General features: G+C 40.0%; 2 protein-coding genes across 5 annotated transcripts in view; both read right to left on the bottom strand.

Moving 5' to 3' along the window:
* Positions 1–15,746, bottom strand: part of DIAPH3 (diaphanous related formin 3) — a 556,480-nt gene that overhangs the window by 266,380 nt on the left and 274,354 nt on the right. The window lies entirely within an intron of this gene.
* On the bottom strand, positions 9,175–10,085 carry LOC100357840 (cytochrome c). Its single transcript, XM_008262288.4, has one exon. It carries the CDS (start codon positions 10,008–10,010, stop codon positions 9,693–9,695), a length of 318 nt encoding a protein of 105 aa, XP_008260510.2. The 5' UTR covers positions 10,011–10,085; the 3' UTR covers positions 9,175–9,692.

The raw sequence follows: 15,746 nt of genomic DNA, 5'->3' as shown, positions 1-15,746 counted from the left end.
GTACAGGGAAAGCTGCCTGAGTGCCAGCATCCATATGGGCACCAGTTTGAGTTCCGGCTGCTCCTCTCCCTGTAGGGCTCTCTGCTATGGCCTGGGAAAGCAATAGAAGACGGCTCAAGTGCATGGGCCCCTGCAACCACGTGGGAGACCCAAAAGAAGATCCTGGCTCCTATCTTTGGATCGGCTCTGCTTTGGCCATTGCAGCCATCTGGCGAGCAACCCAGCAGATGGAAGACTTATTTTTCTCTCTCTCTCTCTGACTCTGCCTCTCTGTAACTCTGCCTTTCAAATAAACAAGTCTTAAAACAACAACAACAACGAGCTAGAGCCAGGCATGGAACCCAGGCACCCCTATACGGGATATGAGCATTTAACTACTAGGCGAAATATCTGTCAGAACTTGTAGTATTTCAAATTTGGTCCTTTCTTTACACTCATCAAGCTATCACTGTACACTAAAGGATGACTCAGGTTTAGATCCCTGGTCAGAGAGCTAGGGGTACAAGTACTTTAGCAACTATCTCTGGGTCCAACTTGTGCAATTAATATCAGAAGAGAAGCTTATCCTGATCAGGGTTAGCAATTTGTATTCTTAAAGGCCATTCCAATGGAAAGAAAATATTTCAGTATCATGTCTCAATATGAGATCTAGGAGTCATGAAAACTGGTCCTAACTGAAATGTTCATTAGTCAGTATTTATTTTTATGTAAACTCATAACTCATCTCTTTGCTGCTCAGTAAATTGTGTGCATTTAAAAGCTAAAGTATAAAATATCTGAAGTATCCAAAAACTGTTCAAAAGGAATTATTAGTAAAATAATTGCAGGATAGATAAAAACATTAAGAAAGAGACAGGTATGAAAAGAAAAGAGAGTAGAGGACAAAACTTGAATAAGACCCTTAATCAAGTGTTGAAGAAACGGGAAACAAGCCAGGGAGGAGACAGGCAAGCACAAGGGAGCCAAGAGAGAGAATAAGAGAAAAACAGACATAACCAATAGGGTGACGTGCTGGCCACATGTCAAGAGCACAGGCCATGAGCAATGAGAGGACAGAGTCTGACGTGGAATTATGAAGCTGTCTATACCACTGAGAGTATCTCTAAGACAGTAATGGAAGCAAGAACACGTTTATAAAACATGCTGAAGAAAAATTTCTAACTGTGAAGTACTGTGTGACTCTTTTTAAAAAATATATTCATTTATTTGAAAGAGTTTCAAGGATTGGGGTGAGGAGGGGGAGTGGGGAAGAGAACAAGAGAGAGAGAGAGAAATAGATCTTCCATTTCCCTAGACGGCTGTAGGTGGGCCAGTTGGAAACCAGGAGCTTCTTCTGGATTTCCCACATGGGTGGCAGGGGATATCTTCAGTTGCTTTCCCCAGTGCCCATATGGGATGCCAGCAACACAGGCAGCACCTTAACCTGCTATGTCATAAAGCCCTAAGTATGGCTTTATTTTTATTTTTTTAAGATTTTTATTTATCTATTTGACAGGTAGAATTACAGACAGTGAGAGAGAGACAGAAAAGAAAGGGCTTCGTTGGAAGCTAAGCTGATCCGAAGCTAGGAGCCCGGTGCTTCCTCCTGGTCTCCCATGTGGGTGCAGGGGCCCAAGGACTTGGACCATCCTCCACTGCCTTCCTGGGCCACAGCAGAGAGCTGGACTGGAAGAGGAGCAACCGAGACTAGATCCCAGCACTCATATGGGATGACGGCGCCACAGGCGGAGGATTAGCCAAGTGAGCCACGGCGCTGGCCCCGAGTATGGCTCTTAAAAGTGTGTCCTAACTGGAAAACAGCAGAGGAGAAAAGCATTCAAAACAAAATTGTGAGGTAATGGCAGGAATTAAGAAAACTGGGCACTCACTATACCTTACACACACGCCTGCTCTCATAAATCTCACCCCAATTCTCTGAGCTAGGTTGTACATTCAAAAACAAAATCAAAAGATGTTAAAAAAAAAAAGTCTAAAAATCTCATAGCTTATATATGGTAAATTCAGAATTCAAACCTAATTTGTCTCAACATATTACAAATGCAATGAAGAACCAGAAGCATTTAAGATACTGAGACCAAGTTGTTTTAGCCCAGACTCAACACCAGGAACATGTAATCTGGTTTAGCCAAGAGCTGAATGGTTTTGGTTTCTGCAGTATTTAAACAAGTCAAAGTATTTCAGAGAAATAAACATATTCATTCATCAGTTATTTACCATGTGCTTACAATACACCAGGTTTGATCTCAGACATTAGAAATTCACCATTGGACACTGGAGAATGATACACGGACATCCTTACAACAGGCTACTGGTCAGAACATAGCATAGGAAATGAGAAGCCAATGAGAAAAATAAAGCAGGACAGAGGACATAAAATGCTCTGGGCAATGGGGTATGCAGTTGCCAGAAGGATGCTCCGAGAAGAGGGGCCCCAAACATCATGCCAATAGAACATGAAGGAGGAAAGCTTTCAGAGTAACCAGGAGAAACAAAGGCCAAAGAGAATTAAAAACACACTGTCTAACCAAGTTGCTGGTTACCGTATTAGCAACTAACTGTGTTGAACATACATTGAGATAGACATTATTTCTTAATTTCAGCAAAGTCCTTCAGATTTTACATGAACATTATAGAAAACACAAGCAAACCTTTTTGACTTTTGCCACCAAGTAAAAGAAAGGGAGAGATCAATATAATCACAACTGAAATTTCAAACTTTTTGAAAACCTCACTACTGTTAGCAACTCGCCAGTGTTAGCATATTATTCTGATCATGCTGTGTTTTTATTAGTTCTAATAAATTAAAGAATTGCAGCTTTATTTAATACAGCTGACATTCTGCTAATTTCAAGGGAACAAGGATAACAAAAGCTACTAAGGGAATTCATTCAGAGCTCAATTCCACTTATCCTCCCACTCCACAGACAACACAATTGCTAGCATGTGAGTGATTTTTCCACTTAATGGCAGGATTTGATATTACTATTTTGATGTAGATTTGAACTAAATGAACTCAATCCCTTGATTAAAGGAGAGTTATTTTATATGCCTGCACACTTTGGCATTTTTAACTTTACCTAAGTGCATAACAGATACCATACAGTTAACATTATGATGTCGTACAGACGATTCCATTATCTTCACCATGAGCAAGGTCTGCAAGCAAAAGCAGGTTTCTCTTTCATTCCACAGACTTGTTCTTTAGACCACTAGCTTCTTGCCAAAAGTCCCTGATGAATTATATCCACTGCAAATGCTAAACAGCCCTCTCACCCCAGCTCATGCTTAGTTTTTGAAACCACCTGCAATAGTGTCATATTATAAAATCACCTTGCAGAATTCCCTAGATCGTGGATTGCAATTTTCCTCAGAGAGGTGGTAACCAGCAGCAAAAACAAACAAAACCCTGCTGATGATGAGTCCCTCTCCAGGGAGAACACTGGGAAAAACAGTAAGGTTTGCATATTTCACACTGTACTTCAATGCCTCCTAGGTTACATTTCTGATTCACTGCCTCAGTGATCTCATCCAGTCCCACAGCTTTAAATGCCACTTTATGCTGTTGGCTTCTCAATTTATACCTCTACCCCTGAACTCCCAGCATACATGCCAATGCATTCTTCATATGTCCATTTGGATGTCTACATAGGTTAAGTAATTGTCCCTCCCACAATCTGGTTCTTGGACAAGGCATTCCCTCCTCCTTGTAATATCAAAGCTGGGGCCGGCGCAGCGGCTCACTAGGCTAATCCTCCACCTGCGGCACCGGCACACCAGGTTCTAGTCCCAGTTGGGGCGCAGGATTCTGTCCTGATTGCCCCTCTTCCAGTCCAGCTCTCTGCTGTGGCCCGGGAGGGCAGTGGAGGATGGCCCAAGTGCTTGGGTCCCTGCACCCTCATGGGAGACCAGGAGGAAGCACCTGGCTCCTGGCTTCGGATTGGCATGGTGTGCCGGCCACAGTGTGCCGGCCATAGTGGCCATTAGGGGGTGAACCAACGGAAAAAGGAAGACCTTTCTTTCTCTCTCTCACTGTCCATTCTACCTGTCCAAAACAAAACAAAAAAACAAACAAACAAACAAACAACAAAAAAAAAAAACACAAAGCTGGTTTCTCTGTCAGAAATCTTATCTGCACTGCTTCCAAAAGCATCCAGAATCTGACCACTTCTCAACACCACCGATTCTCAACCTTAACAATGAGACCATTGAAATAGTTTAGTAACCAGCCATTGGCTTCAATTATACTCCCCCATCTCATCATCTGAATCTACCCCACTACCAGAATGACACCTTGGAAGCACTACTCTGACCATTTCTCTCCCTTGTTTATAGCTCTCCAATTCCTTCCTATGGGGCTCACACTAAGGCTCTGCGGTCCTATTGATCATCATCTCCTACTTCCCATGTCCCCTTTTTCACTCTGCCACAGCCACTGGCCTGACAAAGCTAAATTCACTTCTCCCTCACAGCTTTGGTGCCTGTGAGCCATTCTCTTTGTCATAAGATTCCTCAGGATATCCACACACCAAATTCAAGTCATTCAGGCTTCTGTTCAACTGCTGCCCCTTTGAAGAAGCCCTCTCTTACCAGGCTACTGATGCAGACCCTCACTTCACCTCTTCTGCAGCATTTCCTATCCAATATCACATTATCGCATTTTTGTTTTCCTGTATAGTCTTACTGTCTCCAACTAAAACATAAGATAAATAAGGACTAAGAGATAGGCACACTGCAATAAACTTAGAGCAATGGCTTGCACAAAATAGGTGTTCAATAAATATCTGTCAAATGAAGGAACTATGAATACATCATTGCTAAATCAAGGAGGTAAGATAATCAAATAAAGCACATTTCTGGAGAAGTTTCCAATATAACTTCAAGACCTACGTTCACCCCTCAAATCCAAGGCTCTGTAACATGAAAAGACTGAAATCTACACCAATGGAAAAGTTGCTACATGGAGCTGCTTCCTCAGAATCATCTAATGATATAGCAAATAAATATTAGAAAATTTCTTCAAAGACACAATAAACAATGAAATCAATAAGTTCAGCCATCAAAAGACCTCTAATTTTCTGTAAATGTCAGCAATATACTGTTACCTGGATAAATCTATTCTGCATTACTTTGGTTTATCAATTAAACACACAAAGAAAAGATGTGCATCCTGATCTACGAAGCTTGGTCAACATGTAACTCAACTGTGTTAAGTAAAAAAAGAACTATGAAGAAATCTGTGAGGAAAAAGATCTTCAGGAAAAAAAAAGTTATGATAGGCAAGATAAAAGTTATCTTTGAGCTAACAGCTGATATTCACTATAAACCCATAAAATTCCAATCAGTTTAATTAAAAATTCAAATAGTATTGTGACTATTTTTGTTCAGGCTATTAAAAGGAGATGGAAAGCAGAAATCAGATCAAATGGAAAATTATAGCGGCATTAAAGGTCTGAAGAATTTTAGCTAAAAATCACTAACTCGAGGTAAGATGAATTAATGAGCCCTGAACTAGGTGAGAGAAAACACATCTGTGCTTCTGAGTTTATAGTAAGGCCTGGATGCTGGTAGAAGTGTGTCATGAAGCTTGCAAATTACAGTGACAAGAGTAACTGAAAACAATAGCTGAATGCTTACGCTGTTAAGAAAAATGTATCTCCGATTTAAGTAGTTGTGATTATAGTTATAAAAGTTTATTATTATAAACATATGATTTCATTGTGTACTTAAAAATATGCACCTGAGATTGCCAAATTGCTATCAAAAGCATCATGGGATTTGATGGAACCAGATAACTGAAGAAAAACCAGAAACTGGTATCACTGAATGAAAATGAACTTCTGTTATCCTGGGGAAGGCAGTACTCAAATTCTACCAATCTCAGATGAATATGACTTAAGCAACTGCCAGATGAGATCAAGGATGAATTATTCAAGAGAAAGGAGTTGTTAAACAAAGCCGAAATGGCTTTCTTAAAAAATAATTTATGAAACAGAGAGAGGGAGAGATCTTACATACATTGGTTTACTCCCCAGATGGCTACAACCAGATGGCCAAACCAAAATCAGGAGTTTCATCCGGGTTTCCACCTGAGTGGCAAGTGCTTTGCCATCTTCCACTGCTTTTCCCAGACCATTAGTAGGGAGCTGGAGCAAAAGTGGAACAACCAGGCCATAAGCCTATGTCCATAGTGGACGCCAGCATCCCAGGTGGCAGATTAACCTACTATGTCACAATGCTGGTTCCCAAAATGACTTCTTAGAAGAACTTACATTAGACTAATTCTGAGGCCTTTGTTGAGTGTTTTGAAAATGCTAACTCTGGGAATATATTTTGTATCTGGATATTTCCAAAGAACTTGAAATACTCAACACCTAGGGAATGTAAGAAAATTTTATATATTTAGACCGGAAATGTGATAGTCAATGGAAATATGCTTTCAGATTCCTCACTTTGTCAATCTTTTCTGTGTCACCAAGAGCCATGATTCTTATACCAAATCATAATTACTTCAATACCTTTCAGAAAATAAAACCACAAAGTATCAAGAGAAGTACTGCACAGGGTACCATGAGTGTTCACACAAACAATACAACATTCCAAGTTAAAGGAAATCAGGAAAAAGTCTAATCCATAGCAAGGTATTAGAAGCCCAAAGAATACCACAACAAACCTACAAGTTAAATGGCAAAAATTACATAGGTGGTAAGTTTTATTAAAAATCAAAGGATTGGGGCCGGCACTGTGGCATAGCAGGTAAAGCCACCGCCTGCAGTGCCCGCATCCCATATAGGTGCTGGTTTGTGACTCGGCTGCTTCACTTCTGATCCAGCTCTCCGCTATGGCCTGGGAAAGCAATAAAAGATGGCCCAAGTCCTTGGGACCTTGCACCTGCATGGGAGACCTCAAAGAGGCTCCTGGCTTTGAATCAGCACAGCTCCAGCCATTGCAGCCACCTGGGGAGTGAACTGGAAGATGGAAGACACCTCCCTCCCTGTCTCCGTCTCCATCTCTGTCTCCCTCTCCCTCTCCCTCCCCATCTCCCTCCTCCTCTCCCTCCCCCTCCCCCTCTCCCTCTAAAAGCCATCTGGGGAGTGAACCAGCAGATGGAAGACCCCCCCCCCCCCCCGCCTCTCTTTCTCTCTCTGGTATAACTCTTTCAAGTAAATAAATAAACCTTTAAAAAATCAAAGGGGAAATTCAGATTTTTATATCTAAAGGTATTGCTTTTGGAATCTATTTCTAAAATTACATATTGACATTCAAAGACATCATTAGTTCATTTTTAAACAAAGATTAAAATGATTATTTGAAAAATTCATTTTTCTTTTTAAAATGATTCTTAGATTTTTTTTAATATTTTATTTATTTGAGAAGAAGAGTTACAGAAAGAGAGAGGGAGAGGCAGAGAGAAAGGTATTCTATCCAATGGTTCACTCCCCAAATGGCTGCAACGGCCGGAGCTGAAGCAATCCAAAGCCAGGAGCCAGATGCTTCTTCTGGGTCTCCCATGCAGGTGCAGGGGCCCAAGGTCTTGGGCCATCTTCTACTGCTTTCTCAGGCCATAGCAGATATGCTGGATGGGAAGAGGAGCAGCCAGGACTTGAACCGGCGCCCATATGGGATGCCGGCACCACAGGCAGAGGATTAAACTACTGCACCACAGCGTCGGCCCCAGAAAGATTATTATTCTTACTAAATGTTTTCCATCCTTGCTGTTTATCTCTTCATTATTTCATACATTCACTTAACCAATATCATATTACCATCATGGGCCAGAAGCTATGCCATGTGCTTGGAATACAAAAATGAACATGATTCCAGCCAACAAAAAATTCAGGAAATAAGTAAAGACAATAGTTTACCTTTTAGTTGATATGAACAGGGTACTAGGGTAAAAGAAAAAAAAAAAAAAAAAAAAAAAAAAAAGGAGGATACTGAATGTTGAAGAAAACAATAGACACTACAGGGAAAGACGTCCAGAAAGCCTTTCTCAAAGGAGAGAGAGATGGGAAAGAAAGCACATTGAGATACATGAGCATGGTGCCTTCAACAAAAAGAAAAAGATGGATGAGGCTGGTGCTGTGGCTTACTTGGTTAATTCACCACCTGTGGTGCCGGCACCCGACATGGGCGCCAGTTCTAGTCCCAGTTGCTCCTCTTCCAGTCCAGCTCTCTGTTGTGGCCCAGGAAGGCAGTGGAGGATGGCCCAAGTCCTTGGGCCCTGCACCCGCATGGGAGACTGCAAAGAAGCACCTGGCTCCTGGCTTCAGATCGGTGCAGTGCTGGCCATGTCGGCCATTTAGGGAGTGAACCAATGGAAGGAAGACCTTTCTCTCTGTCTCTCTCTCTCTCTCTCTCTCTCTCACTGTCTAACTCTATCTGTCAAAAAAAAAAAAAAAAGATGGATGAGGTGCAAGTGGACCACAGCAATTCCTACATGAAAAGGCCTGATGTTGGGAGGGAGGGAGGGGGTAGATAACAGAGGGTCCAGAAGGAACATTTGGGAATTTTGAGTCTGTTCACTGTCTCAACTGTACTCCATGAACAAATTCTTTCCTTTATGGGTTGCTTATTGTATGTTAGTTATACTTCAGTGAAGCTTTTTCTTTTTTTAGGGTTGATCACACTTCTAGGAATTTTGGACATTGATGTGGAAGTTTGAGGAAGCAACTGAGAGAGTTTAAAGAGCCAAAGAGGGTATCCAAGTAGTATTCTGTTCTGGATTTCACATCCCTGCAGAGACTCTCCATATAATCTAATTCAAGAATACACCAAGCAACTGCTACTTTCCATGCTCCGATTAAGAACAGAACACACCTCTATCAGTAACTGAGTCACAGGGTCTTCTTGATTTCAATCGACTTTTTTTTTTTTTTTCATGATCTATAATTCTGTTTTTAATTCTCTTAAGTCTTGTGATCACATATTTTAGAGGTTTTGTGCTGATGGTATCTCCTCTACCTTAGTCCTTCCATGAGCTGGCAAAAGCACCATTACTAAACACAAATATGCAGTAGCTCCTCAGTGTTATGTGTTTCCAAATGGCTGCTTATAGACAATCCTGAATTCTAACTCAGTCTAAGGTAGTAAAGAATTCAACAGCAAGTGTAACTTGTTACTTCACCTGGTCATGCTGACGTTCAAAGCACCTGACCTTACAGATCATCTATAAAATGTGAGAAGTGTTAAATATTCTTTATTTGATATGCATAAACCACACTAAAATGCCTTTCAGTAAGTAAAAGGCAGAAGTTTAGATACAGGAAATTCTAATGAGATTGCCACAGCTAAGACCAAAAATACGAAGTAGACGTTTCCAAATGTCTTCAGCTCTTGCCTTAGGTAGGTAAAGAACAAGGGAATCTCGTTCAGTTCTGAGACAGTGAGGCAATTTCCCCAGCATTTAAATCTAAATCCAATCTCCCAACAGGTTTTGGTATGGCATTGACAAGTTTTGTTAGTTAAGTCCAATCATATCCTTAGAAGGGGAAAACAGTGAGGGCATTCACTGAACTGGAATTACTACCAAAATTTCCTATTTAACCACACAAGGCAATATTAGACTGTTGGACAAAAATATTTTGTCAGCCATTCATGATCTGAATTCTGGTGTATGAGAATTAAATTATGGTGCACATAAAAAAAGTCACGGGACATTGCTGTTTTGTAATAAATAAGGCAGTGGCCAGCTATTACTCATTCGTAGCTTTTTTGAGATAAGCTATCAAGTCTGCCCTTTCATTCTTCTTCTTAATGCCAGCGAAGATCATTTTGGTTCCAGGGATGTATTTCTTGGGATTCTCCAAATACTCCATCAGCGTGTCCTCTCCCCAGGTGATGCCTTTGTTCTTGTTGGCGTCTGTGTAGGAGAATCCAACGGCCTGACCTGTCTTCCGCCCGAACAGACCATGGAGATTTGGTCCAGTCTTGTGCTTGCCTCCCTTTTCCACAGTGTGGCACTGGGCACATTTCTGAACAAAAATCTTCTTGCCTTTCTCAACATCACCCATTTTTAACTCGCTCGTTAGTAGCTCGCGCCCCAAAGGACCGCACTAGGAAGCTGGACGTCCCGCTCTCTAAGCCGATTTCAATCGACTTTTAAAACCAATCATCAAAATTAAAAATGGAAAAATAAGTGACAAGTAGGGAAGAAACGTGCTGATATTTACAAAGGAATGGAATATAAATTTTATGTGGATCTCCTACAAACTATACAGAAAGAAAAGGCAACAGGAAAACAAAACAGACATTAATAGGCACTTCTAAAAAGAAATACATAGCCAACAAATATATAATAAGTGTTTCAATTTCAAATTCTAAATGCCTGAAACTTTTGAATATGTTACTTTACATGACAAAAGATACACTGCACATGTGACCAAAAATCGTTGAAATGGGGAAATTATTCTGCATTATCTGGGAAGGCACAACATAATATCACCGAGTAATTCCTTTTAAGAGGGAAGCAGGAGAGAGAGGAGTCATGACAAAAGTAGAAATCAGAGTGTTACTCCACTGTGGGACAAGGAGTATGACCAGACTGTAGGCGAAAAAAGTAAGGAAACAAATTCTTCTCCTAGAGCCCCCAAAAGCAATGTAGCCTGGCTGACCCATTTTGCACTTCTGAGCCTCAGATTGTGTAAAAAAAAACAAAGTGTGTTGTTCTAAGGAGCTAAACTTGTGGTAATTTGTTATACCAGCCGTGGAAAACTAATAGAGTCCCATTTCATAAATAAGGAAACGGAGATACAAAACAACTATTCAAGATCATTGAGTTAATGAGAGGTACAGAAAAGATCTAAAGCTATCAAGATTATGCTCGTATCTGTGATACTTTGCCTACCAATACACACACAAAGATACATTCAGAATTACTAAAAAATCCCTCAGTGCTGGGAATAAGCATCCTTCATTAATACCATGATTAAGATGGAAAAAAAAAACATAATATGAGCTATGAATACAAGAATTAAACTCTTAAATACCACAACACAAAAAAATCTTTAAAATATATGGCAAAAAATTTCAGAATAATGTACTTTCTATTTATTTATTTGACAGGTAGAGTTATAGACAGTGAGAGAGAGACAGAGAGAAAGGTCTTCCTTCTGTTGGTTCACTCCCCAGATGGCCAGAGCTGCACCGATCCGTAGCCAGGAGCCAGGAGTTTTTGGAGGATAACCTAGTGCGCCATGATGTTGGCCCCCAGAATAATGTACTTTCAACATGCAGATGAATATACATACCTTAGTAAAAACAAAAATAGTATTCAAAGTGCAACAAACTGTTAAAAATGATAATTTGTTGGAATACAGAGAAGAAAGTAGGATACATAAGACTTCTGTACTATATTCAGTATTTTTATGTTATTTGAATATTTTACAACAAGAATACTGTGGTATATTTTAAAACAAGGCATTTTTAATGCAGAGATATGCATGAACTTCTTACTTTTTTTCATTAAATTAAAAGGAGGCTTCTACTACACAGTTTAAAAGTCCTGCCCTACAGTGACACCAAATGGTGGCATAACAAAATACAGCACAAGACAAGGACATTTGTTCAGTTCAATCTTCCTATAAATGTTGGATTCCTTTGAAGAACAGGCTGCTTAACTAAATTAAATAACATTGAGACAAATACTGAAAAACCTAGAATTTTTAATCAAAGAAAGTCTACTATACCAAGCTTCAAATGCAAATTTTTAGGACTCTTTCCAAATTTCAGCTAACCTTCTGATCCCATTGCATATTTACATAAATCATGTCTCACAGTTAAACCATGTCACTGTGAACACAGTGATTTTACCTAATAGCTTATTGATCAAAGACACTCTGAGAATATAAGAAATGCAGTCATACAAATAAAAGTCAGGTTCCACTCTACAGAAGCCAACCTTTGGGAAGTATGCAATATTTTTGGCAGACAGATGAGGGAAGAAAGTCAGGGCTGAAGAGACACAAGCAACTGATCCAATTAGTAACAGTTTCTAGAAGTATATTTTCATTTCTTAATCTATTAATAAAGTTAGGTTGAATTAAATAGGAGGCTCCTGCATCTCAAATGTTAACCAATTTCTCAATAGAAATTTCTGTCCTAAATTCTCCTAAGCACATTAGCAAGTTGTCTCTGTCCTCTGCTGGAGACCCAAACCAATATATAAGAATAGCATGTAAATAGTTTACTCATTACAAGCCCATTACAAATAGACAGAGAGAGCAACTTCTTCCCAGAGAACTCTTTAAAATAGAACCCCATCACTCAGCATTAAATGGCAGCTTTTCCAGGTTTTTTTTTTTTTTTTTAATTTGTATGTATCCAAAACACATACACATACACAGAGAGAGACAGATCTTCTATTGGCTGACTTACTTCCAAAATGCCTAAACATTCAGGGCTGGACCAAGCTGAAAACAAAAGTATGGAACTCCATCTTGGTCTCCTAATAGGGTGGCAAGGACCAAGGGACTCACAGGATGCATTAACAGGAAGCTGAATTGGAATCAGAGAAGCTAGGACTCAAACCAGTAGTCCAGTATGGGGTATGGGCATCTCAAGCTACAGTTCAACCCAACTGCTGCATCACAACATCCTCTTGGGTTCAGATTTTTTATGTGTTATTTTTCATATAATAAAATCTCCTATAAGAAAGAAGACACAAATATATTAACACCTACAAAAATAGGTCACTGTTGTTTAGCTGTCAGGTCCAGATTCATACCATTGGATTTCAAATACATACTTCAAAATAGTTAGTAGAGAGAAGTTTCAAAAGTTCCTACCACAGGGAAATGATAATGTTTTGGGGGATGAATATGCCATACTACAGTGCCTGGTTTGAGTCCCAAGTCCACTTCAGACCCATTTTTTTTTTTTTTTGCTAATGCATAAATAGGGAGGTAGCAGATGATGACTTAGGTACTTGGGTTCTTGCTACATAAGTGGGAGACCAGGACTGGAATTGAATTCTGGGCTCCTGGATTTGCCCCAGCCCAGTCTTGGCTTTTGCAGGCATTTGGAAAGTGGATCAGCAGATAGATGATCTCACTCTCTCCTTCCTTCTGTATGGACATGTATAAGTGTGTGTCTCTCTGCCTTTCAAATAAAAAAATTCTGGTACATTCTTTAGAACACAGAATCTTAGATTATTGTATATTAGTAGTACATGATAAAGATCAAACATCTTTCTAATTTACATATTATTTCTAAGACATTCTAAGTGAATTTAATTGACATTGGTCATTGACATTTTTGATGGATTACTTTTGCACACTTTCTATCCAAAGATAACCTGGGGTAGATGTCCGACATACTGCTGAAGACTTCACTTAGGATGCCCCCATTCCATGCTGAATGCCTCGGCCTGAGACAAGGCTTCACTTTTTGTTTTTTTAAAGAGTTATTTATTTATTTGAAAGTCAGAGTTCCACAGAGAGAGGAGAGGCAGAGAGAGAGAGAGAGAGGCAGAGACGCAGAGAGAGAGAGAGAGAGAGAGAGAGAGAGAGAGAGAGAGAAAGGTCTTCTATCTGCTGGTTCACTCCCAAATTGGCCACAATGGCCGAAGCTTAGCCGATCCGAAGCCAGGAGCCAGGAGCTTCTTCTGGGTCTCCTACAGGAGTGCAGGGGCCCAAGGACTTGGGTCATCTACTACTTTCCCAGGCCATAGCAGAGAGCTGGATCAGAAGTGGAGCAGCCAGGACTCAAACCGGAGGCCTTATGGGATGCTGGCACTGCAGACAGCAGCTTTACGTGCTACGCCACAGTACCGGACCCCAGGGCATCACTTTTAATTCCAGTTTCAGACCCTTGCTGATGTGAACTTGTGGAGAACAGCTCAAGTACTTGGGTCCCTGTCACCCATGTGGGAAATCCAGATTGGGCTCTGAGCTCTTGGTTTCAACCTGGTCAAGACCCAGCTGTTGTGAGTATTTTGGAAATGAATTATCAGATTAGAGAAATCTGTCCACTTCTCTGCCTTTCAAATAAATAAATAAAAATTTTAAACAATAATATAAATTAATTCCAATATCCTGGTAGAGCTATATCTTATTTTTTTTACATAATTCTCTTGAAGAATTAGAGGTGATTATATACTGCAAACAATTTCAGAGATTGTGTCCACTAGTTAGTTTGACATGGAAAAAAAAAAACATTTTCTGAGGGATTGGTAATTATATGAATCAAATTAATTCATATAATTGGAAAAGAGTAAAAACTCAATGTAAAGTATTTTAAGATAACTTTTGTTAAGATTAAAATTCTACAAGACACAGTATCAGTCTATAGAACCTGAAAATGAAACAGAAATAAGGATAAGTTTATCTATGGTGAAAATAACTGAAAAGTCAAGCTTTGTTGCTATTCAGTACTGAGGAGGACCTAAGGCTAATCCAACCCCTGACTATTTCTTATTTAACTGAGGATTTTTTTGGTAGCAATGAATTAGTAGATGAATCTAGGCTAAGACAAAAAGTATATGTGTTTTTAAGGCAAGAAAAATCTTGGAAGAAACAGTAGTTTAAGCTTATCTCAAGTTAACTGCCCATCTTTGATGCAAACATAATTTTAAAAAGTTTCATTTTTAAAGTGAGACAGTATTTTAGGAATCTAATATGTAAATTAAAGCTTTGGGGGTACATTCAAGATTTTCAAAAATAGGACATAACTTAGCTGGATATTTTAAATATATTTAAAATACCTACAAACTTCAGTTGAGTCTCCTGTGAATGAGAAAAATGTGGGAATAGTTTAAATCTTTTCTGTGAAGATACGCAATGGCAGAAGTTACTAGTTATAGAGTCATTTTCATATAACCTTGTATGCATTTCAGATTTAATGTACATGGAAAATATTTCAAAATTGTTATGTTTCATATTATTTTAATTCAAAAATCAAAAGAACAAGGGCTGGCATTGTGGCATATAAGATAGAAATGCTGCCTGTGATGCTGGCATCCCTAATGTGCATGGGTTTGAGTCCCAGTGGCTCTACTTCTGATCCAGCTCCCGTCTCTCTCTTTTTTTTAAAAAGATTTATTTTTATTTGAAAGTCAGAGTTACACAGAGAGAGGAGAGGCAGAGAAAGAGGTCTTCCTTACTATGATTCACTCCCTAATTGGCCTCAGCGGCCGGATCTGAGCCGATCCGAAGCCAGGAGCCAGGAGCCAGGAGCCAGGAGCCAGGAGCCAGGAGCTTCTTCTGGGTCTCCTACAAGAGTGCAGGGACCCAAGGACTTGGGCCATCTTCTACTGCTTTCCCAGGCCATAGAAGAGAGCTGGATTGAAGAGAAGCAGATGGGACTAAAACCAGCACCCACATGGGATGCCGGCGCTTCAGGCCAGGGTGTTAATCCACTGTGCCACAGTGCCGGCCTCTGATCCAGCTCCCTTCTAATGCACTTGGGAAAGCAGTGGAACATAGCCCAAGTCCTGGGGCCAGTGCACCTACATGGCAGACCCGGAAGAAGCTCCTGGGTTTGGCCTGGCCTAGACTCAGCCATTGCAGTCATCTGGGGAGTGAACCAGCAGATGGAAGATTTCGGTCTCTCCCTCTCTTTCTGTAACTCTGCCTTTCAAACACATAAAACAGATCTGAAAAAAAAAAAAAAAAAAGTGAGCAAAAGTTAACATTTAAATAGTCGCTGGTTCAAAACTTAATTCCTCCTTTATTTACCTACATTCATGTGGAAGATATGGCAAGCAGAATATCAGAGATCAAGAAAAGAGCAAAATGACCAGGTAATATAAA

Source organism: Oryctolagus cuniculus, chromosome 9 (assembly GCF_964237555.1).
Source record: "Oryctolagus cuniculus chromosome 9, mOryCun1.1, whole genome shotgun sequence".
NCBI classification, from domain to species: Eukaryota; Metazoa; Chordata; class Mammalia; order Lagomorpha; family Leporidae; genus Oryctolagus; species Oryctolagus cuniculus.
The sequence above is the reverse complement of the archived record's forward strand: the minus strand, read 5'-3'. Positions and strand labels throughout refer to the sequence as shown.